General features: G+C 44.3%; 1 protein-coding gene across 6 annotated transcripts; it reads left to right on the top strand.

The window, feature by feature from the left end:
• Positions 1–649: 649 nt before the first annotated feature.
• sorbs3 (sorbin and SH3 domain containing 3) lies at positions 650–25,397 on the top strand. 6 transcript variants are annotated; one of them, XM_083673598.1, is made up of 21 exons: positions 650–904; positions 11,055–11,134; positions 12,087–12,275; positions 12,596–12,674; positions 13,239–13,375; positions 13,560–13,623; positions 14,572–14,610; positions 14,709–14,799; positions 15,363–15,477; positions 17,162–17,215; positions 17,468–17,575; positions 18,543–18,601; positions 20,473–20,561; positions 21,376–21,434; positions 21,704–21,750; positions 21,978–22,092; positions 22,188–22,313; positions 22,557–23,087; positions 23,293–23,393; positions 23,480–23,586; positions 23,796–25,397. In XM_083673598.1, the coding sequence occupies exons 2-21, from the start codon at positions 11,123–11,125 to the stop codon at positions 23,855–23,857; spliced, it is 2,184 nt and encodes a 727-aa protein (XP_083529724.1). In that variant the 5' UTR covers positions 650–904; positions 11,055–11,122; the 3' UTR covers positions 23,858–25,397. The 6 variants fall into 6 exon arrangements, with proteins under 6 accessions (XP_083529724.1, XP_083529722.1, XP_083529725.1 ...); XM_083673596.1 differs by having other exon boundaries at positions 651–904; positions 21,373–21,434; XM_083673597.1 differs by lacking the exon at positions 650–904 and adding an exon at positions 4,537–4,576 and having other exon boundaries at positions 21,373–21,434.

The following is a 25,397-nucleotide window of genomic DNA, read 5'->3' as shown; positions in this document are numbered from 1 at the left end:
TTTGATGTCTCCTGGCATTACTGTTCCCTCCTGCTGCACACTGGCCTCCAAACTGTTGGGCAAGTCAGTGAGGCTCACTCTGCCAGTGTGCATGGGTGCTTTTGGAGCAGATCATGGAAACACTGATTCCTCTCTGAGAACGATCTCCAGCAGTCTGAGAGTGTATGTACTGTATGTGTGTGTATGCAAGCCCAGGGCTTCTTTTTTTGTTTCTCATTTTTGACAGTATTTATGTGGAAAATGCAAACCCAGTATATGAGTATCGGTATCAAGCAACTGTGTGTGTGTTGGGGCTAGGATAGGGATGAAGCAAAGAGGGTTTGTTCTGCAAATCTGCACCTATTGTTGTTGTCTTCAGACATTGAATAGACCATGCTATTATTGGATGTGTGTCAAACCCAAGTCTGTTTATTTAGATGGCTATGGAAATGGCCTCCTCTTTTCCTGCTCATGAAACACAAAAGGGCGGTGCCACCGAGGCTGTGCCTGTATGGGAATTTCTATTATTTCCAGCTGTGGATGGAAACTATTACAGAGTCCCTGATGAGCTGCAGAGTGGAGTGGTGGGTGTTGCAGGACTTGTGTAGTACACACTCTCTCTCTCTCTCTCTCTCTCACACACACGCACACACACACACACACACACACACACACACACACACACACACACACACACACACACACACACACACACACACACACACACACACACACACACATACACACGCACGCATTCTCAATCAAACAGTCAGACCCAAGCTGAGTCACTCGCTGGAGATAAAAGACCCGCTGTTGGCCTGAGAGAGTGAAGGAGCAGCAGTGATTCTCTCCCTCCCTCCCTCCTTCTCTTTCTCTCCTCTCCCTCTGCACAGAGAAGACCTCACTGCTCAGCCTGCGCTCCTCTGTAAGTACCCCTCTCTCTGCTGCTTCACGCCAAGACTAAGTCAGATCATCGTGTCATATCCTGTCTTGCTCTGTCTATCATTCAGGATCAGGATGGTAACGACAGAATGATAAACTGGAACTGTTTATCCATGGCTCTTCATTCATGTGAATTTTGTTTTGTCTGAATATTGTTGTGCAACAGTTGGGTTGTTCTGGCGGTGCATTATCATTGTGTTAGGAAGGCTCGGAGAGATTGACTGGATTCCAGTCTTTTACTGTGGGTCAGTAGATAGGCATCAGACCTAAAAACAGGTTTTTGTTGTTGCTTTTGTTTTTGGCTAAAAGCTTTGCTAAATGAGACTTCTTCAACACTGCGCTGGTAACACTCCTGTAGCCTAGTCAAGGTGCAACAGTGTGTAACGTAATCATGGACTTCCTCTATTATGGCAATGCCTGTGGCCTTGTTTCAGATCAGCTCTTTTACACTAGATAACCTTGAGAGATCTGAACACCTAATGGATAAGGACAAGGACAATTAATTATGTTCTGTAGGCCAACCACTGCAAGCATATCTACCTAAACACCACTGAGTCAGGTGCTTTTCATTGATAGTGGGCTATAGTAATGCTCTGAGCCCTAGTGTTGGGAGAAAGAGTAGTTGTCAAAGCTGCATCCCCAGAGAAGCATGTCTCAGTGGGATTAGGCAAGGAAAAAGAATGCCTCGGAATGTCTGCCGTCATCAGGAAACTCAATGGTTCAGAGGTCTGGGAGATGGGCTGTTGACCAGAACTTTGTTTACATGCTAAATAAACACCAAGTTGCTTTTGTGGATGAGAAGTATTGCAATAACTGAACCTCAGTGTACATACAGCTGGATGGATGACTTAGATCATGTATGCAAAGGTTACCCAAGGACAAATCATCTGCAGTTATTAAAGTTAGTTTATAATTGGACTGCTTTTGTGTCATTTAGTAACAATATAGCAGCTGGCATACAGTATATCAGCTCTTTGATATAGATATACTGAATACTTGATTGAAACCAAATGGTATTTCATAAGCAGTTTTGATGGTTTGTTTCAAAATACATTAAACTTTTATGAGAAGAGCTCATCATAAAAAGTTCAGTTTCCCAACCTGTAGAAAAAAAGAACCCAGTTCCATAGCCACCAAGTGATGTAGTTGGTAAAAAAGAAGAAAAAAGTGACGTAGTTAGTTATGTAACAGAGATTTATGTCATGGTGTGTTAATTCACTGGTCTTTGGTTGTCAGAGCTTTAATGAGCCACACGGCTGTTCAATAGTAACATACTGGTCTGGTACAGTACAAATACAGTACCATTGAGGCAGGGCAATGAACGTGCCTTTACAATGCTATGGTTATACTGATGGCATGAGTCTATTACTGGAGTACTCAGGTGGGTTTTAACAGTGGGGTGATAATCTGAGAGTTGCTGATCGTGAGTTATTAGGATCTTCTGTTCCAAATACCACACCATTTGCTCAGCAGGATAGTGAGCATGCTATGTTTCCATCTCTCTAAAAAATGATGTCCCTGTGGTGAGGGGAAGAGAGAGGATGACAGTGAGAGGGAAAGAGAAATTCATGTGTGAAAGAGACAGAGGGAGAGTAAGAGAGGGAAAGTGTTTGTGTGAGAGGTGCTGAGTCCTCAGCCAAAGCAGCAATCACCTCTTGCACCTCACTGAGCCCCAGAATGACAGGGTGTAGGATCGGGTCACAGCAGGGGACTGTGCTTGCTGCCTGCCCCAACTGGGCCCTGGTCTGGCCTCAACTACAGCTCCAACTATCCAGCTCCCCTCCTCAGACCTAGCACTTCAACTGTTTGGCAAAAACAACCTCCAGAGCAGCGGTGCACAGACTCAGTAAGTGGATATGGGTATTTGCCTGAGTTTCACTGTCCTAAGCCAGACCACTGAACTATTAAAAAAGCGCTGACTCCTTTAATTCCAACCTGAAACTGGCCATGGTCAGGGCTTTAGGCCCACACACACACACACACACACACACACACACACACACACACACACACACACACACACACACACACACACACACACACACACACACACACACACAGGGCTGTAATGTATATTTGATTAATCTGACAGACTAATCAACTAATGCTTTAAGTAATAAAACAAGTAATTAAAAAAATAAAAAAAATAATGTAAAAATGTATTGGATGTCTATATATCTGACCAAGAAGTTAAAGCTTAAGTGAGTGATCACTTCTGGGTTTGTTGTCTATAAATGTTTAGAAAGTCTTTGACTACTTTAATTGCAAGATGTAAATAAGGCAAACAATATCACATTTTCACGTTAGATGAATCGGTAGATTAAACTAATAGGAACAAATTAATCAACACAATTAATCACAAACTGACAGCCCTAACATACTCATAACACGTGTTACCAGATTTTGCTAAATCATCTCTAGTTTACAGCTGAGACAGGTTAAAGTGCAGTTTAAAAGTGAGGAGTGTGGACTACCACCTGTAACGTGGAACTTTACTGTACTGTACTGTAATTATGTACCTTGGAAACATGTGACAGAAACGCAGCAATTCAGCATGTGAAAATTCTGGTTTTAGTCCTGTTTTTCTGTATTGGCAAAGACTGCGGGTAAACTGGAAAGCCTAGTTTCAATTGGCCATGTATGGTAGAGAAAACAACAGGAATTTGAGAGCATGTGCTTCAATCTGCTTGTACTTTAACACTGTAGTTCCATGCACTCTTCTCTCTCATGTGCTTGTTTTTTTTTTTTGGCATAGTGAGTATGTATGCCCTTGGGGCTGATATTATGGCTGATTTATGATTGGATTGACTGTTATTTTGTCAATCCAAGAATTTGTATACTAACTCCCTGGATTGATATCTATATGAAAATCTCCTCCTTGCTGTAGATCAGCTATCAGTGGTTCAAAACAAATGAGAGTGGATTGAGCTACATCACAGTCTCTCATGATGGGAGTGAGATAGAGACCAGCCATGTCTGGGAGTGAGAGCAGTCCTGGCTCCAGTGTCAGAGGGATCCATGGGGGTGGACCACCTCAAAGACTAATGAGTCAGAGAACCTTCCAGAGCTCCTGGACACGCAGAACCCCGTCCCCCCCTCCATCCCTTTGACTGGACAGAGACCTGGCCCGCGTTTGCCCCCAGAACAGACACAAATAGCAGCGGAAAAGAGAGGGAAGAATGGGAGAGAGAGAGAGAGAGAGAGAGAGAGAATAAGAAGGGGGTTGGGGGGTGGGGGGGGGGTTAGTGATGAGAGAAGGGATCGGGGGTGTGTTGGGTGTTGGGGAGGTGGAGGTGATGAACTATTTGCATTCCCCTTTGGTTAACCCTGCGCTGTGAAATATCACCTTATCACAACAATGGACCCTCTTCATTGAAGGAGCCCCGCACTGACAAGCCAAGAGGAGGGCGCCTTTTGAACAAGGCCCAGGGGTTGCCATGGCAATGCCTGTCAACCGGGAAGTCCTTCACAGGCGGAGCAAGCATAGATAGGGAGGGAGAGAGAGAGAGAGGGAGAGAGAGAGAGAGAGAGAGAGGGGGAGTGGAGAGAGAGAGGGACTGCCCACAACATACTGGGCATACATGCACCACGGAGCAGACAAGACACATAGAGGTGTGTTTTTCCCATTGATTCTGTGCCTGGTAACTTATCATAGGTGAGTACACTTTTCCCATAAGGCAGCAGGATGACATAGCTTAAATGTATACCATACACTTGTTAGAGACAAATCTTTTACACAGCAACTGTATGATCACATGGCTGTTCTTGTTTTTGCATGGGTCTGCTTTTATTTCAAGGGTTGAGTAACTTGCTCGTCTGCTCCTGGCTTACTGCTTCACAGGATTAGTGCAGCAAAGTTTCCCAGGAATTTGTCAGTGCTTAAAAAAAAAAAAAGAGGATGGCCACACAGCATGAGCCAAGTACAGTGCACCTGCATGTCAGGCTGTCTCATTTGTATATAGCCACCCTGAGCTTTGTGGTTTGTGTTGTGATGTTGAAACTATCAGTCTGAGCTGTGATTTTTGGATGAGTGGAGGAGAGGGCAGCCCTGACACACACCCTGCCAGTCATGACAGGGGCACAGAGGGTGGGAACCGTGGAGGGGTGGGCTACTGTGTCATCTCTCACTGGTCTGGCTCTGGCCATACTGTATGGGAACCTAGTTTAGGGGCTAGCTTCCCTCTGCAGAGAGATGGGTTCCCCCTCATGATGATGCATACGGTGATAGACATCCCTGTTATGGAAGCCTCTCTCACACCTCCCACCCATTACCTTGTGACTTATCCTTTTCTTACCTTCAGTATGATTACCACACCCTGCACTGATCTTCTTTGAGATCCCCAAGATCCATCTGGCCCCGTCAGTACAGCCTACTTTGCTTTGCATATGCAAAACGATACCCACATGGGTTTGTGAATGTTTTTCTGTGTGTGTTATGACTGCATGTTTGCCTCTCTGTCACGTTGTGAGTGCTTTTTCTGGAGGGTTTAGTTCAGTGTGTAAGAGCTGAATCTCTTGGAAATAATGAGGCATATCTTGCACAGCACTCACTAAGCTCGGATGCGTTTAAGTCCCCTGAAAACGTTACAATTGTGAGTTCATCTGTGGTCCAGGAGCCTTATTGGCTCTTGCAGAATGCTGCTATGATTCAGAGTGTAAAAGGTCCAGCTGGGAACACATTGAGTCTTCATTGACAAGTAGCCTTGGCTCTCCCCCATGTCTCCCCCATCTCTCCCCAGGCTCTCCCCTTGCTCACCCTTGGCTCTCCCCCATACTGCAGGCTGAGGGAGTACCATACATGGAGGCAAAATAGTTTCCTCCTGATAAAATGTGTGTATCCTTCAATACACACATATGATACACAGGCCAGCTGCAGGTCCTTGTACGGTCTATGTTTGTGTTCTCATCATGTGCCAAGTTGCAGTCTGGAGGCGAGGCAGCAGTCTTCTATTCACCTTCTAGGAGCCGTTAGAGAACGTCTTTGAAATAACAACATCATGACTCACTTCTCGGGAATTTGAAAATGAATAAATGTTATTTATCTCTCCGTGTTTGTGGTTATCCTCTCACATCCTGTTCAGTTGGAAACATACTGATGATCTTTTTAGTTTTATTATGATTGTGGTCTTACATAAACTCCCATGGAATCCCATGGAATTACGATAGTGTGAGCTGATTAGATAAGCCAGTCGGGATAGCCTGCTAGTTACACGTACTTTATGGTGGTGTTCAAACAGTACAGCACCTCATGAAAGGCTACAAATGATGGGATGTTTATGCTTATGGGGGGTGTTTGGAATGGCCAGATGGGCTACCTGTGCTGCACTACAGGAGCACACACATACAATTACCACCTTAGGCAAACACACGTGTGTGTTAGCCAGTGTCCTTAGTCCAACTTTGACCAAGACTTTCTCATGACTCTGAGCAACAATTCCAACCTTATGGAGTCAATGATTAACCAGGTCTTTTCCAGTGGCAGTCTTGGAAACACAATGAATGGAGTAGATGTCACCATTTGAATGGTTATTGCAAACACTCAGGGGTCAGATTTTGTTATCCAATAAGTAAATTTGCGCACCAATTTTACGAAGTGTACTCTAGCTACAGTATGATGCTAACTTCTAATTCTTGGCAATGCTATCGGTTTGTTCTCACTTCCATCCACTCGCTCTCTAGATGGAAAATATTTTCCATGATAGCTGGAAGACAATATCAAGAGAGCTTTTTGCTGTTAGTCCCCCGGATCATAGATCCCCCCTCTATACCCTGACGATGCCCTGGAAGGCTGTCTGGCCTGTCATGGTGGTTACTGTACGTAGAAAGAGTTCAGGGGTCACCACTGTGACAACCAGAGCTACTCATACGGTCGCTTTTGTGGTTGTCCAGACAACCTTACTCCTAGTGAGAACAATGCAGTGGTGTGGGGGAGAAGGAGGTCAGAGCAGGGCCCAGCCACAGGAAACACTCACACCCTACAGGAGGAGAGGGAGCAGAGGAAGGGAGGAAGAGAGGAGGAGAGGAGGTCTGGGTGACAGTGCATAGAAGAAAGAAGTGCTGTCACAGCTGACTCATTTTTGACCAGCTGATTCTGTTGCAAAACCCGAGACACTTAAACAATGAGGCTTAGAGAAACTTGATTGTGAAATACTTGGGTGCACGTGTAATTCTTCTGCTAAGAGTTCAACAGATGTACACAGCATATTCATTCTTAGTTTTGAAGAAAATTGTTTGGTCCCTCCATAGACTGAAATCTTTATATATTGATATGTGACATGTAGCCTATAACTTTGAGTTTCCTTGCTGCTCAGTTACACAGTTGCTGTTCTCGGCAGTGGAAACATCCCAATGACTTCATGGGAACCAGAAGGGTGTGGTATCGTTCAGTGAACCTGAGTAACACTGCTCTGGCCATACTGCTCTGGTTCCTCTTAAACCCCCTCCTACTTCCTGATACTCTCTGCCATCTCTAAAGTAGTGTGTTGTCTTAATTAAATCTCATTAGTGTTCTAGTCTATATGAGAATCAGGTGTTTGAATGAGTGAACCGTATCACATTGAGAGGAAGATTAGAAATGACTGTATAAGATAATGTGGATTTGTGACTATTGTGTTCTGTGGTGACTTAAGCCTAGCATCTGATAATTCTTCAAGGGACCAAAAGAGTTCAGGCATGTGACAGTGATTTGCACACAGAAATCCCCCCCGGTCTCCTCTTTTCATATGTCCTCAATTATCCCCCAAAGCAGCCTGTTACCCCATAAGGCAAATGCTGGACACCATATGAACTTTACACCAGCAACAGTGCAACATTGACAATCTGACCTAAGACATACTGTACAGTAAGAATGTTTGAGAAGTGTGCAAAGTGAACAGCCTGAAGACTAATATACATGACCAGACCAGGGCTTTAATGGTACCTTAAACATCTCTGACATCAGCACCAACTTCATAGGGCTTCTGACCTGACACTTCTCTCGACTCCTCTCCTCTCCTCTCCTCTCCTCTCTGGTTCTGGCTTCTTCTTAGCCCTGGTCTTGTATTTTCAACTCTATATACGATATACATTTTGCATTTTGTCTATGTTATCTTTACTTTACATTTAGATCATTGAAATTATCTTTGTACTTACTCAGGGAGGAATCCCCTCCATGTAAAACTGATAGTCATGATGTCTGGTTGCTATAGTAATCAGGTAAGAATGTGTGGGGTGTTTAAAGTAAACATATTCCAGGGTTTTCACCAGATATCTCAGCTGATTTTGCCTTATTAGGCTGGATTCTGTTTGGCCCTCTGGGACCAGGAATGTGTACTGCTCTGGATGATTTCTGAGTTGGAGTTGGAGTCCCTTCACACTCAGTAATGTGAGCTATGGAGGCCAAACTCACAGACACACAGAGAAAATAACTATTTTGGCTTCTAAGGAATAGGCTTACTGATGAAGGTGCTTTGTAGTTAAATATTTTTCTATCTGATTTGTTTTGGTATAATGCCAAAGAAACTAAAAGGACTGCACTGCGTAAGTAATATTGTTCTTGCTGCAGTGTGGTTTTTAAGCTGTGTGGTTGTGTCACAGACAGTGGTGAATACAGTCCTCAGTACAGATACTGGTGTTCTGTGTCAACTGTAAGGACATTCATTCATCTGCCGTTGTTTTTCTTACAAAGTCTGTAATGTAACCGTCAATGAATGTTGATCCCCTACCTCATTAATAATGATTAGAAATGTCTTTCCAGTGACAACACACTTTATAATATTCATACATGAATAAGAGAAACAAAAGGCAGCTCTCTTATTCCACCGGCCGACTTTGGGGCCTGAATGGCAGCAGTGTTTGGGCGGAACTGGAGCTTAATTGTTTGCCCTTTTAGAGTATTGAGTTAAACAGTCCTGTGTGGAAAGACTATTTGTCCAAAATGCCAATGAATTACACATCTAGTTATCTAGTTATCACTGAGATGGGATCTCCAAAGTGAATGTCAGAGTGGCTGGCCCCACAGAGCTTGGCTGCTTGCATCAATAATGTTGCCTTGACAGCCATTGTAACTTTTAATATTTATGTTCAAGTACAGCAGTGGAAACAACCACCAAACGTGATTTACTGTACTCTATGTACTAACGGCTGTTAAGTGTGATAAAGCATTATACCTCAAGCAAACATCCTTACAGTTAGTGAAGTTATAGCATCTGTGTTGTATCTGTGCTGTAATGGTATTATTGTAGACATGATCCCCCATTTCCTATATTTTCCCCATTACTGTATGTGACATGACCTATTCGGAGGTGATGAGTCAAATAGGGTGACATAGCTGTCTGGAACCAGTACCATTGATTACATCTCTAGTACATGAGGTCCTGTGTTATACTGTACAAAAACATATCACAGATATCCGTCTGAGCACTGCCTACATTGATTATATCACTTACGACGTCCACATGGAAAACTCATTGCTCCAAATACTCTGGGAGAGCTCTCAGCCTAGCCTGGCCAAGTCCCAAAGTGGGAGAAAGTTGACCTCAAATGGAAAGGCTTAGAATCACTTATCACTTCTGAGGTCCCATAGTAGCAGTTGTAGAGGGTTGTAGGTCTTGGGTTTCCATGCCAACACTGTTATTATGGGCCACTGTGGTGAAGAGGTGCCTTCTGCAGTACACGGGCGGAAATGACCTCCCTCTTATTCCCCCAGGCCTTTGATGTAGAAACAGCAGTCCTAATCTGATTTTCCAAGGTGCCAGTGATTAGGACCTATGACCTGGTTCCAGCCTGCTATGGCTGACTCTCTCCACAGTGTGCTGTCTCGCAGGGCTCTCTTTAACTGTGTGTATGAGGGGTGAGGCCAGCTTGTGAGTCATCGTCATTGTTTTGGATGGTTTTTGCCGTGGTAACAGGGAAACGAGGGTAATGCTAACCATTTCCCTTTTGGAAAACTTGGACAGTGTGTTAATAGAAGCCTCGTCAAGTCATCTTAGAAAGATCCATTTTGATTTATGCCAGAAGACGTTGGTTGGCAGGCACACTGACTGATGACTCAGAGATGATGTTAAATCTTTCACTGAAAAAAGATGGCCAGTGGCTTTGAGTGAATCCTCTGAGACCCAGCAAAGGACTTTAAACAGTACACTATGTGAACAAATAAAAACATTTCTAGAAAGAACAGCTATTGAGAAAGTTGACTCATCTTAAAGACAGCACGAGTCTGTCTTGAATGCCTATTCCTCTGCTCATGTCATATCATAGTTGAGATCTCTGGGAGTGATGCTCAGCACGCATAGAGAATAATCCAATAACCTGAGGATAGAGAGAGAATGAAGGGAAGCACAGTTCATTGCCAGAAATAGCCCCTACTGAATGATTCTACGTTACTTTAATTAGTGCAGCTCCTAAACTCATTGGTCAGTCCCTTATTTGTCTTCAAAACATGGACATGAACCCAACTAATAGGGGTAATGCAATTGTCCTTGGATTATTGGAATTTGTTTTTCTCCTTGAAATGAGGGGTTAACAAATGGGAACATTACAGGTTGTTTCGAGGTATTTTGTTAACCATAGGCTGACAGTTTGGAGGCTGAAGCCTAACTGAGCGGTTATGACGGTTATATTGATTATTTGCATGACGATCGACCGCTGCCCAAAATGCCATGACCGTCACAGCCCTAATTCTGAGTGACTTTCATTAGTGCAGCTCTTAAACTCATTGGTCAGTCCCTGATTTGTCTTCAAAACATGGACATAACCCAACTAATAGGGGCAATTGTCCTTGGATTATTGGAAGCAAATTAGTTTTCCCTTTGAAAGGAGGGGTTATATATATATATGGGGCTGCTGACATTCCCCCTGATTGTTCTTGGCATGTGAATGAGGTGAGTGTGAGTGTTTAATACAGTACTGTAGGTGAGAGTGGAGGGAGGTCATTGTTTGAAAGTATGCTTCTGCATTAGTTCATGGCACAGACAAGAGGTCACCAAGCTTTAGTTTAATGAGTTTGAGTAAGCAGCAGTGGTGATCTGTAAAGACAAATGTCAGATTCAGACGCATTTACCCATCAAGTCCTCTATCAAACTGCATTATTCACCAAATGGGAACATTACAGGTTGTTTTCTAAAATGTTTATGTATGTATTTTGTTTGCCATAGGCTGATACTTTGGAGGCTGCCGCTGTACCAAGACTTTGACATCTAAGACCAGGACCATAACAGATGACATGCAGTCTGAGGTACAGACATGTTGGCTGTTGTCAGTGACACACTTTCTTCTTCGTCCCCTGAAAATGTTCATCTTTGTTTATCTTTGAAATCTGCCTTGGCAGGGTTGTTATGAATAGCACACAGAGGGATGATTTTTTAAATATGCCAAACAACCAACCCGTGCAAGGTAGGATGAAAAGGAGAGCTAGTTATGGACAGGCTAGAATTTCACTGAAAATGCCCCAGTCCTGGCTTCACAAAGGTGTCTCCCTGATTTCACTAGATACAGTTTCACCCTCTCTGAGAAGACCAGGAGCTTCCCATGACCCTTAGAGTCCAAACAGAGAGGGCTCAAACGTCCCCTGTGCTCTCAAACACGCAGGAGTCAGACAGGAGGGGAGGCGCTGGCCAGTGAGGGATGGTGGTGGTGGTGGTGGTGGTGGTGGGGGGGGGGGGGGGGTGGTGGACCGGTCACCACGGAAACGGACAGAGCAGGGGAGGGCTTTGGAGCATCGCTAACGCTGCTACACTCCTGAGGTTAACATCAGCGACCCTTTTCCGACCCCCTCGGCCTGGGCAACGCCCCCTGGTCTGAGAATACGTGGCCCTGTTGAATGGATGGTTAATGGGCTCATAATGGGCCTCTCCTGTTTCAGCCCACTGAACTGGGCCCTGAATAGAGCCTTTCTCCCGCCGTTACAAGGGAGATGATGAAGAGGGTGGAACAGCACTTCCTACAGGCTCTGCTTTAAATAAATTAGTAGGCCATTCACCAGGTGGTCCCCTACCAAAGCCAATTAGTCTCTAGAGAAAGGCAGTGTGACTAACAAGCTCACCTGACCCCTGAGGGGGAGAGAAAGAGAAAGGAAGAGAAAGGGCTACCAAAAGCCAATATGAGAGGGTTGTGGATAAGCAAATAGCCCTCTCTGGACAGGGCCATGTTTACATTCGTTTACATTCGACCCTCTCTGTTACCTTTAGCGACGTGTGGAGGTCCTGGACCATCTGAACGGCTCTCGTATTGTCTTCTCTGGAGATGACACTCCCTCCAGCCAGCAGCAGCCTCTGGCCTCTCCAGACCTGACCCAGGAGGTGGTAATCTCCCCTGGGCTCCCCACCCCCCCTCTCAGCCCCTACCGCACCGCTAGACGGCCATCTCGGGAACACAAGGCAAGCAGCACATATACACATGGTAGTTTCAGCACTTCAATAACGGCTAGAACTTCACAGTAGTTTGGTTGAGGTTACAGTTTGGCTAAGGTTAGACCACACATGGGATATTTAGCAGACAACTGCTCCTCCTTGTGGAAGTAGGAAGTGTCACATGTTTAGTTGCATGCCAGTGGAATGTCTTGAATTGTCTTAAATGGCCATTCTAAGTGGGTCCTACAATGTGCAGTACCCTACATTGTTGTTTCTATCCATAGACAATGTTCCATTCTATACAACTGCTAATGTTCACACTGGATTGATGGTGTTTTCCATCCTAGGTCTCAGAGATCAATGGGAGTATCAGAGACCCCACCACTCTTAGTTTTGGATCATACTACGGCCCTTCACAAACACATGGTGAGGTTATCTTCAAATGATGAGTTTTGCAGTTTAATTACATTTGAATTTATTGTATGTTCAAGTGATGAATGCGCAAAATATGATTACATATTTTGTGGTACTTTTAATGGGCAAGTCTGGCAGTGAGAGTGAACATACTGTACCCTCAAGGGAGAGAGATGATTTATATGTCTTATATTCTCTTCCCAGTGTTTTGGAATCTGGGTGGAATTATGATCAAATATTATTCTTTAAGACTGTTGTTGCTCAATGTTCCTCATGTTTCTAATGTTTATGTGGTATATTTACTTTATCAGATTGATGATCAACTTCAATAAAGCCTTTATAATCCTGTTATTACATTTCCCTAATGTCTTTTCTATGTACCGTACCTATGCGATATTGAATAAGAAACATCCAAAACCCCAGTAGTGGTGCTCTGTGGCCATCCAGTGGCAAATGGTGGTGAAAACAGCCTGAATGTCCATATAGGTAGTCCTCAGCTGAGAGTATGATGAAAGACTATGGACTCACAAAGACTGTGAACAGGCCATAGACATGTCCTCTTTCTCTATGTAACAGGGACTCTGTCAAATGGTGTCGAGAGCAGGAATGCTGCCACTCTGCCACGCAAGTCTGCTACCAGGGAGGAGCGGCTCATAAAGTTCTCTGGTATCGGCCCAGTGGATGAGACAGGGATGCCCATCGCCTCCAGATCAGTAAGCTAAGAACAGACAGCACATCTAAGTGGAGCTCCTATACTGTTAATGAACAGACATGGTCGTACTGTAAGCCTTGAGGACAACATGTTTTAATTCATGGACGTTGTAGTACTGTAGCTATGTGAACAGTTACTATTTCTGAAAGCTTTGTCATATTTGTCCCGCTCCTTTCCCACACCAGAGTGTGAACAAGCCCAAAGACTGGTACAGGAGCATGTTCAGACAGATCCACAAGAAGCCAGAAGGTATGATCCCTCCTCTCACACATTCACCATCCCACAAAGAGAATTCCTTTCCGTCAATGTCAGCCTCTTGAGAGCTGATCCGGCGGGGAGATTATTCCAGGGGCAGAATAAGACGGGGGAGAGTTCAAATATTTTGTCAGCTTTACCCAGTGGCATCCCATTAATCCATCTCTCCACTTATCCAGACTTAGCCTAAATCTATTCCTTCCTTCTTATCTCAATTTGTTTATGTGCTGTCTATTCCTGGTAGTCTGTGGCGTTTCTGGCACTAATGAGCAGCACTGAGTTCCTCAGACTGAGAGCAGGGTTGGTCAGGATGGAGTCTGAGTTTAGAACACAGGTGTCAACACTCTTCAGGCGGTTCGCTTGGAATCCACTGAAATCTGGCTGTGCCAGCATCATACCACAGTGGGAATGTACCTGAAACTCTGCCATAGGCAGTAGCCTGATTAATGAGCAGGTGATGGATTCCTTTGGCAGAGAGCAGAAATCAAGAATAATGCCTTTGGAATTACTACTTAATATGACATCACAATTATGAGTTGTTTGTACGATCACAAATCCATGGTACAGTATGAGTACATAATCACATGTACATGGGTGGAGGTGGCATATGTGACCTCACCTGACTGCTTTATATCAAGGGGAGAGGTTCTTTAATAAGGGCCTGGTTAAGACTAATCAAAACGTCTCACAATAGGTGTGCTTCACAGGAACTGGAAACCTACAATGATAGAATGTAGTTCATCCTTACCTTTAATAATGCAAACACTGCATCTGTGCTTGCTTACCACATATTACAGTTATGAATTCAATGAGCCCAATAGGCCTATACTCTATTTCCAGCTATTCTGGTCTACTGTATCTCCAGCCTGTCAGAACTCCTTTTGATTGGTGGCATGCAGTAAACAACTGTGTCTAAATCCCTCCATCTCTTCCATGTATTAGAGCCTGACCTGGAGGACTCTGAGCGGTGGTCTGCTGAAAGTCAGTAAAGTAGATGTAGATGTTCCATATTCTTTACTTTATTAGACACTTTATTAGATGATCAGTCTCTGCTAAGCCTGATTTGTTTTGATCCTCAGGGAACAATACCCCTGCTGTTGACTCAGTGGATGGACATGGGACTGACCAGAACCCCTTTACTCTCACCCAACATGGAGCACTGCCTGACTGGTGAGACTCAGGGACTTTATGTTCACCCCTCTCGTGATTTCATTCCTTACCAATACAGCTTGTGTTAGAGAATACAGTGTTGTATGTTTTGTTTTGAGTGTTTACATTGTTGTAAATTGATGAGGATGTATTGTCAGAGTAGACATCTCCAGAATGCATTTGATTTGTCCTTGGAACTGCACAGTAGGTACATCTTTCAGAGGTCAATAGTGTTCACAACATGACAGTAGGTGTACACTGTGACAGAATAGTATAATGGCTAGGCTGTGATCCATGGACATCTGAAGAATGAGGTCATGCATTGTGAAATACATACTTGCTACCAGAGGCAACCTGTAAATTGGAGGAATGGCCTTGTATGTGAATTCCAACCAGGACCCAAACTACAAGGAGTGGGGGGGAGGCTAAAAAACAAGTGCTGGATAGACAAGTTTGGATCTGTTTCTACAGGCTCTGACAATGAAACCATGATTAAGTTGTTGTCCATGCGGGTACTGCGTGTGTGTGTGTGTGTGTGTGGGTGGGTGGGTGTGTGGGGGGGGGGGGGGTGGATTGTGTTTCAGGAGTGAGCTGGGGGATGGAGATAAGCTGTCAGACCGAGGGAGGCAGCATCCACAACCCAAGAGCATATTTGACTTTGAGCCTGGACTGAGCACTACCACAGAGGTCCACAACCAGGTAAGAACCACTGTAACCCTTATTGACCTGGAAGTTAAAGATGGAACAGTATAACACATTGGGACCATAGATGTGTTTGTGGTTGGGTTGACCTGGTTTGTATTCAATGCTGATATTTTGCTGGGGTTAAGAGGATTTTTTTTTCTGTGGTTGACAGAGTTTGTATTCAATGCTGATATTTTGCTGGGGTTAAGAGGATATTTTTTTCTGTGGTTGACCGAGTTTGTATTCAATGCTGATATTTTGCTGGGGTTAAGAGACAGGAATGTCATATTGTAAGTTCTTCATAGATATTTTCAATGTCTTGTTGGGTAAGAAGATAAGCTTTAGATTGACCATATATCCTTTAATTGAAATGCTTTGTGTAGTCTTTTGCTCATCTCAATTGTTGCATAGCTTGGCTATGTGTTTTTGGCAGTGTGGGGGTGGTCTTCAAGAGCTGCTTCGGGTGGAGGGCAACTAATCCCTTTCCTGTAAGGATTACGTTTTGTCAATACCCTGGAATACTTTTCAGCTTGAGGGGATGACATTACATCTTCTCACGCGAGGTAATCAGTAACTTGTGAATGTGGTCATTGGTACAATGACAGCAGGTGTGTTTCCTGACTTCAATTGGAGATCGAACAGGCACCTTTCATTCATAACATTGGCTTGTAAAACAAGTAAAAGCATGTGTCATGCCTTGGACTGCAACAGTATGAATGTGCCAAGCCAACATTGCTGTGTGTGTGTGTGTGTGTGTTTGTGTGTGTGTGTGTGTGTGTGTGTGTGTGTCTGTGTGTGTGTTAGGCCTTGTAAGCACCATGTGTCTCTGTGTTAAAATACTGTCAGTGATTTACAGAGAACTGTGTTTGTCTGGGCTGACGTTTTGAATGGCTCTTGTCACCACGTCCCAGATCTGGTGCAAACTGAGACTGGCGTCTTTCTGTGTGAAGAAAAGAAATCTTTGTTTCCACTCCCCCACGGGGCCGAGGCGTCTTGTGATACTGATTATGGTGTTAACCTCTTGTGGTGTGTAATGGCTCACAGCATGGAGGCTTATTTCATTTCCCCTGTGGGTCATAGCCAGGACTCCTCTCCCCAGACCAACCTCTATACAACAGAGGATCACACCATCTGACAACACAGACCATATCAGGTGCTGCGCTCCTCCATAGTGACATCATGGCCAGTGGTTGTGGTGATGACGGCTGGCTGAGAGAATACTTTGGCTTTAAGAATGTTGTATTCTGCCAAGGTATTTCAAGGAACATGAATAAGGAGGCAGGGAATATGAGGTTTCTCTCAAATTTTAGCCTTTTAAAGTAGTGCTTGGTAGAGTCCTTTCTGGTGCTGCTTGACCATATGTCATTTTAATGGGTGAATATTTCATCTGGCTGTTCTAGTGTTGATGTAGATCAAGTCGAGTAAATGAGGTAAATCAGATTGTCTATGAGTCAGGCTACAGAAACACACTTGTTAGTTTGTTTGAGTTCACTTGAAAAAGCAGGTCTCACATATATATCACAAACAGACCCTGTCTGATGATGTTTTCGATCCAAACCATTACTTTCTCTTAGTGTTAAAAATGACTCTTTTACTCAAAAGAAAGACATAGCGATGTCACTGTTCTTTGTCTCATGCCTCAGGTTTCCCTGTCTCCCTGTGTGCTCAGTGCCTGTGTGTTTGTGTTTCCCACTCTCAGGGTCAGCCGCCCCTGCATAGACACCTAGGGAAGCCCCGTTCCCCCTCCATAGAGGTAAGTACTCACAGAGGTGACATGCTAGCTGTCATTGGCTTTAACATGACAGCGCATGTCTGTACATGATAGTATTTAACCCTGTCATGACAGGTGCAGACAACATCATTGTGTTGGTTCATAAGCTAGCAAAGAGCATGTTAGCATGGACAGTTTGAATTATGTAGAGTCACCATCAACCTAAGAGTTACTGTGTTCAATAGTATAATGTGACTACTTCATCCCCTCCACCCACCGCGCTGCGTTGGCCAGGCAACTCTGGTCTCTGAGCTGAGTCGTTTTGAGGCAGAGCTGGACTCGGATATTCAGGGCCTGGAGAGAAGGCTTTCCCAGAAGAAGCAGCGGCGAGGCCGGGGTGAGGTACTGAGCCCCCCCTCGTGACTCTGCTGAAGCTACCCAACACCCTTTTCCCCCACCTGCAGAATCCCCCCTCCCTCTCACACTCCCCCAGAAATCCACTGAGAGGAGGTCTGATTACCTGCATGGATAATCTCAATATTATAACCTCCTGTTATCAATGCCCACAACAGATATTCAGTAAGCTAGGCTTAGCCAAACATGTGAGGTCATTACAGTACATTAATGAATAGTCAAACATTTGACACAAAGTTTATTTTTTCTGTTACTATATCATCAAAACTATCAAGTAGTATACAACACACTTAAAACAGCACCTCCTTCCTCAGCTAGCCTGAGTAGACTCTATCTGTTGTTGGCAGAGATGACAGTCCCTCCCAGCATCTCACCTTCAGTGCAGACTGTTTCAGACAGACAGCCCGGCATGCTAGCCCAGATCCTGTGTTCTGTGACCCTGCTCTCACCCCCCAGGGACCGCCTGCCATGCCTCCATGTGTCTGCCCCAAATCACACGCCTGCAAACCCAAACCCCCTGCAAATCCAAATCTGCCTGCAAATCCAACAAGCATTTTGTTTGACTTTTTTCCCTCACACTTTTAGTAGAAACAGAGATTCAATTCAATGAGGAACTTAACTGTTTGAACACTGCCTGTATGCCACACTCTCATGCTGAATGAAAGATGACTTGATCACATTTCAAAGATTGATGCTGATTCTCTCCACAGACTTATCTTGCACATCATCTAATCAGCTTTGATGTGGTTCACATGTCCTAAATCAAAGATGCCTTCTCAGACAGATAGCAGATGTTGTCCTTGTATCCAAAGGAGCGTAGGACCCAGGGGAGTTGTCTCTCTCACTGGCTCTGTTGGGAGTGTTCACCACCCCTGCTCCCTGAATTGTTGTGAGATTTCCTCTTGAGCTCAGGGAAGCTGTAGGTAACAGTCTTCAATGTGATCTCTGCTTCTAGGCAGCCAGGAACACTGATCCAGGATCTGCTCCAGGGACAGGGACAACGCAGGACAACAGGTGGGTGACATTCCACAATAGTGACTCTGTGTGGGTGCCATTGTACATAGAATGTCTTTATCCTAGCAGTGAAACTTACTGTTAGAAGGGATTTGATGGGGTGTATATGGATCAGTTTACTGAAGTGTGCAGGGAGTCTTACTGAAGCAGGAAGCAGGTGCTACGTATTACACATACTGTACAGTAAACTGCTACCACAGGAGCTGAGGTGAATCCTGAAACCATGCCATCAGCCAGAACACACTCACGTTCTCTCATTTGCTCACTTTCCCAGCTTTGACAATGTATTTTTACAGTATGTATGTATTTATACACTTATGTTTGTTTTATACATAGTTTGTATAGCTTTCACAACTTCACAACTTCAGAACATAAGTGCAACCAATAACATACTGACAAACCTGTATGTGACAGTCAACTCTCATTGAGTAAATCCACCTGCGGGTTTTGGAGAACAGTTGATTGTTGCTATTGATATTCAAGAATCAGCTATAGCCCTCTGTTTACAAAACTTCGATTGCTGTTGTCTTGGTGCAAATGGGTGGGAACCTAATCTGCATGTCACTGTAACAGGCTTGTAACCATGCACTGTGCACTGACAACGTAATCAAGACTAATTGAAAACACTAAAGATTAAAATAGATAATCCAATTCAAAAGCTTGTGACCCTCCAAAGATGTACACTGTACCTTATAGTGGTCACTCATTCTGCTGTGGTTGCAGGCTGAAAACAGTGTCAAACTCCTGAGTTAATACCAGGACAGGTTAATGGTTGGGCCCATGGCTGACTGCCACATACCTTGCCTCCCGGGAGCCCAGCTCCAACATTCTTCATCCAGTTCCACATTTCTTCATAAGTGTTGATACAGTATGTGCCCCGTGTCCATCCCACTGCTGCTGCTGCCTCAAGGAAACCTACTCTCTGGACCAGCCTTTACGCTCTTTGGTTCCCAATTAGTTACATGAAAAATGTATGAAGAGACATGAGAAAACCTCTCAAAACCCCTAGGGTTTTGGCAAAATAACTGCACACGTACGTAGGATCTGCACACATGATTTGAATCAGTGTACTGTATGATTTACTTGCTAAGTTAGCCACACAGATATCAAGTGAGTATGCCAAGACACTCTGATAGAACTTGAACAAGTTGAAGTTCAATATTTGTTGGTTCAAGAGGGCACTGCTCCACATTTCTTACCTAGCGTGTAATGCATTCTTAGGCAGCTCTCTCCTAGTTGTTGTTTGTGAAATTGAGCTCATGTGTATTGGCCTCAGCGACCCCCTGCCTACCTCATGGCCTCAGGGGGCAGTCAACGTGCCAGTTGCTAAGGAGATGTAAAATGGAAACATGCAGCAATAAGAATATGGCAGGTTTTTACTGCTTCCTGTCGTCCGGTCCTGTTGCTAGGCTTCAGGCGAATACGGCCAGCTGCCAGCCACTGTACCACACCACCACTCTGCTGACTGGAGCGGTGCTTACCTTGGGACCCAGCGGGTGGCACATGTATGTTTGACGCTTGAGTAAGTGTGTTTATCACACCACTGGATGAAGTTTCTAAACAGAAATGCATTTCAGCATGATAAGGACAGCAATGATCATGATGAAGATCAGACCTCCCCAAGGCTGAAGACTCCAGAGTCATATCATCTGGGTGCCCTTCTAGTTGTCTCCTCTTTCTCTCTCTTTGAGTCACCTGCATCTGTCTCATCTCTGTTTGATCTACAGTATGGAAAGCAACAGCTGTGTCCATGTGTTGTTTTGTCTGTTCTTATTTGGCAAACCACTTTGACCGGAGTTTGTGGGGGCAAACAACATACTGTTGTTATATAGTCATATAATGATTGTGTTCTCTTTTCTGTGTTTTTTTAGCCCTTTGACTGGAGCTAAGCAACTTCTTTATCGTCCCATTGTCCCCACATCGGTTGTTACCCAGAGGACAGCCTCCAGTCCCACACATGGTGAGGATACTATATGAATGGATCCTCATTCCACATCCATGGCATTCAGCCAGTAACAGCTTTGATATGGCTAGGCCAGTCATCAAGCAGTGAAACATTTAATCTAAGCAAATACCATCAACGGGGTTGTCAGGTGACTTCATACAGTAGGTTGGGTATACTGTAATACTGTTGTGTTCTTGAATTGGAATTGCTTCATTCAATATCCAGTAAGTGGCAAATGGGGAATTTATATAATCTAATGAGGGAAACTTGCAATAAATAAATGCCTCCAGTAATTCAATATGAGACCACAGTACTGTTGAAGTCTCATGATTCCTGTTGATTTCCTGTGTTCTTGGCTTCCTGCTCCTCAGTATTTCCAAAGAAATGTGAAATGAAGCAGATCTGAGAGAGTGAGTGGAGAGATTGGTCTGTTTTGGTAGAAAGAGAGCTGTAGTGTAAGGGTGGGGAGGAAGCACAGAAAATAGGAACCGTGGGCCGGAAGTCTTGATTATAGATTAGCTTTATCCAATTGTTTTTCTTGGAGATTAGTCCAGGGAGAGCCGGCCCAAACATTTGGCCAGTGTAGAATAACATGCATTGAACTGGAGAGGATTTCATGTTTATACTTCTTCCCACCTACTTAATTACATAATTACTCGCCGAAACCAACATTCAGTGAAATGGCCGAGATGGAGTAATCATTTGAACGAAGCATTGCATACCTCACCAGCTTGTGATCAAGTCTGTGATGCTGCATGCTCCGTTTGTGTCCTGTTAACCCTCTCTATCTGGATGTCTCTCCCCGACACCTCACCTTGTCCTACAGTAGAACACCTTTCCCCTGCACCTGAAACCATGGAGTTTCCACCTAAGAGAGAGGAGAAGAAGGTGTGTTTCTCTTTGTTTCTCCACTAGTATCTGTACACACCTTTTATCCTAATTGATGGACTTTAATCTACAGTATAATCTCTTGAGTCATGAGGTTAATCATGGGGATAGGTTTCAGGGTTGCATATTTTGTGGTTTGAAAGGATTCTGTGCTTGACTTTTCCTTGCCCTGATTAAGATCTTGCTGTAGTTATCAACAACTGCACCCTTGTGAAAAGCAGATTTTCCTTTCAAAACTCTGCTAAACTGTTTTGTGTTTGTTTGTGCAGATGAAAGCAGCAAGAGCCAAGTTCAACTTCCAGGCTCAGTCACCCAAGTGAGTTATAATGTCAGCTGATCTGCAGGGAACCATTTCCTCTCTGACACGTCTATTTTACATTGTTGTTACTGAAATTGTATCTACTGTTGGACATTTGACCAAAACACATTTGACCAAATCGTGTTACTCAGAAAGCACAGATACATTCAAATGAATTCAGATATAGTTAGAAACTAAAGGATTTATGTAAAGTCAACACTTGACCTTTCTCCTCCTCTTCCCAGGGAGCTGACTCTTCAGAAGGGAGACATTGTTTACATCCACAGGCAGGTAGACGCCAACTGGTTTGAAGGAGAGCATCATGGGAGAGCGGGCATCTTCCCCGCCACCTACGTGGAGGTGTGTGTGTGTGTGCGTGCATGCATGCATGCGTTTGTATATGAGTATGGTTCTTATGTGTCATACTGAAGCTCACCCGTCTTCCCCTCCCCCAGATTGTACCGCCTACTGAGAAGCCCACGCCCATCAAGTCACCCACTATCCAGGTGCTGGACTACGGGGAAGCAGTGGCCTTGTTTAACTTCACTGCAGACCTACCTGTGGAGCTCTCTTTCCGTAAAGTGAGCACCCCACTGTCAAACCCACACACATTAGTCATTATCACTGAAAATGCTGGACCGTATTGAACATATTGGCTATTTAGTTAATCACTGGATAAATAGTTTTATTTTCACCCTATGAGAGGAGTTTCCTTGGATATTGAGACACCCCACAAAGTAGAGACAGGGATAGACATATACTGTTAGCCAATATTGGAATGGATTTACTGAGAGCTATGGTTGATGCCTGTGCTCCTCTCTCAGGGAGAGGTAATCTGTGTGACCAGGCGTGTGGATGAACAGTGGCTCGAGGGCAGGATCTCTGGGACCAGCCGCAGTGGGATCTTCCCCACCAACTACGTCCAGGTCAACAAGATGCCCCGCACCAAATCCTGTGATGATTACCCAGCCTGCCCCATGTCTCCCACATCCCCAGAGCCCCGAAGTCCAGGACGTCCTCTACACTCGCCCTGTCCCCGCTCACCCCTCTCACCCCTCTCCCCCGCCTCCTTCAGCCCTGAGCCTGGACACTCCCCCCTCAAGCAATCTTCACCAGTACCCCATGGGACAATAGCCTCCCAGTCACGCTCACCCACACTGCTCTCCAATCACTGGCCCCACCCCACCTCCAACACTGCCTCCCCCACCCCCCAGAACAGCCACTGGGGCGGAGCGCACCCTGCTACCCAGAACTCCCTGGGCAGAGCTGTCTCACCGTCAAATCAGACGCATGCATCTACCCACAGAGCAGGAGCAGCCCCAACCAGCACCCCCAGATACACTGATCCCACTCAGGTCTGCATGCACTATTTCCTTTCAGAAAGGCCCATAGTCTATTGTACGCCTGATTATTGGGCATGATTGTAGATTCATCTATCCATAACCTGGGTTTTCTTAATATGTTGATTTCAGTGTGCATGGATATGGATAGAGGATGTATTCATTTTATAGGCCACAGCATTTGGATTTTCTAATTATTTTCTATTCTCTTTTTTTAAAGGATGGAATTGTGAAACACTCTGCTCCATCCAATTCACACTTAAACTCCCGGCCCAAAATGCAAAAACCCGATTCTGGCTCGACAGTGGTGCAACGTGAACCGTGAGTTTAATATAGAGTCTAATAATAGAGTGCTATGAATTTCATTCCAACCCTGTTGTAAGTGTATTCTGTGCTCTCTCACTCAGATATAAAGCTGTTTACAACTACAAACCACAGAACAGGGATGAGTTGGAACTGAGAGAGGGAGACATTGTACAAGTGATGGAGAAGTGTGACGATGGCTGGTTTGTAGGTAAGGCATTCTCTACCTTGCTTTGCTGTTCGACAGAGAACAGCATTGGTGTGAGTCTGCCCTCCACTGGGCATTATGTGAAATTACAAGTGCAACTTTCCGAGGCAACCATAACAGTGAATGCTGAATAGCCTATGCATGATATATTAGCGCAGTATTAGAAAACATGAATCTCTTTGTTTACTGTTTGTGTTCTGCTTTTTCCGCAGGTACGTCAGAAAGGACACGTGCCTTTGGGACTTTCCCAGGGAACTACGTGGCACCAGTCTAAGTGCTTCACTCTCTGCCTGTCCACAATCACCTGGACTGAAAACATGACTATTTAGTCAAGCTTGCTTTAAACATCACATCAGATCACTCCAGCCATATGAGCAACGCTGCCCCTACACCCCCCCCCCCCCCCCCCCCCCTTACCAACCTGGTTTAGTCAGGCCTGCATGTTCACCTTGGCCAATGATCGCCACCACCGCTGTTCCCCAGGCTGGAGGTGGAGGCAGGAACACCATGTGGTATGACACCTCACGTCCCAGCATGTGCGTTCCATCACTGAATAGACTTGGGAGTGCGTTCACAGTCACCGTTTGAATGGGTAGAATGAAAGTCGATGATACTGTTTCTGGTGCAAAGAAAGAGATTTTTGTTGTCCTTTTTGTTGTCCTTGCTCACCACAACCATTCTCTATGGTGCCTTATACAGCAGTGGACCTTGTAATATCTTCTTACTCAGTTTCGTCATTAGCACGCACCAACAGTATTACCCACCTTTTGTCACCTGAGTGCCATCACTGATAACATGCCTAAGATTCTCATGATGCTGTGCCATGTTCTAGTATGCAAGAGGAATGACAGGTAATGACAAGATGAATGTTGCTTTTGAAATGTTTCCCCCCCTTTGATTTCAGATCTATAAGTATGTCCTGGGTGTGTCCGAGGCCACAGGAAATCTCTGACATGGCCCGCCAATACATGAATGGATCACTTATTTTCTCAAACAATGGAATTGATTGATGTTTCAACAGATGATTGTTGACACTCCGTGTGATCAAAACTGTAGTGGTGTGCGTCAGAGCAAAACCCAGTTAATGCGATGTCTTCATGTTCTTCATGTTCTTTGTTGTACTATTGTTTGCTACTCACCTCTTTGATAAGCCTAAGTTCACTTGTAATAATGCAGCCAGCAGTTTGTGCAGCTTTTTACGCCTGTTTGGAGCAGAGATCATATTGAATGGGACGGTAAAGAGGAGATATGTGGTTCCTGCACTCAATGAATTCAACATGGGCAATATGACAGTGGAGCTACATCAATTGTATCAATTCAGTGGGACCTCTGCCATTTAAGGCCAATGATGTTTCATACAAACACTTCAGAAGGAAGAGGAAGACTCCATGGGGTACATTTGATTTGGATTTCCATTGCAAACTATGTTTGTTACTACTGCTTCTATGATCTGTGGCTTTTTAAATTAACCAGTTTGCTTAATTAAAACAGCTAATCAAAGTGCATACCAGTTTAACCAATGGCAAATATACAGTAATTTGGTCAACCAATTGTCCACAATGAATGCAGTCATTTCATGACCCTATTATGAACTTTAAGAAACGCATATCATGATGTCAATTGCAATATTTCCTTGAAATGTTCATATTGCATTGTAAAAATACAACATAATTTCTAGCCACATATTATGATTGTTTTTTAACCCTGTATCAAATTAAAAATATAATATATTTCCTTACCAAACTATGTATCTCAATATATGGTACACATACATTTTTGAATAATTCAAATAAACCATACAGAGTGATAAATAA

This window comes from Argentina silus, assembly GCF_951799395.1.
Source record: "Argentina silus genome assembly, chromosome: 7".
NCBI classification, from domain to species: Eukaryota; Metazoa; Chordata; class Actinopteri; order Argentiniformes; family Argentinidae; genus Argentina; species Argentina silus.
The sequence above is the reverse complement of the archived record's forward strand: the minus strand, read 5'-3'. Positions and strand labels throughout refer to the sequence as shown.

What these genes read in the sequence shown, in the direction of transcription:
- sorbs3 (XM_083673596.1), top strand. An exon ending in CCCGTTCCCCCTCCATAGAG is followed by an intron (nt 17,216 to 17,467) that starts GTAAGTACTCAC and finishes TGCGTTGGCCAG; the next exon opens with GCAACTCTGGTCTCTGAGCT. An exon ending in TCCCCGCCACCTACGTGGAG is followed by an intron (nt 22,093 to 22,187) that starts GTGTGTGTGTGT and finishes CCCCTCCCCCAG; the next exon opens with ATTGTACCGCCTACTGAGAA.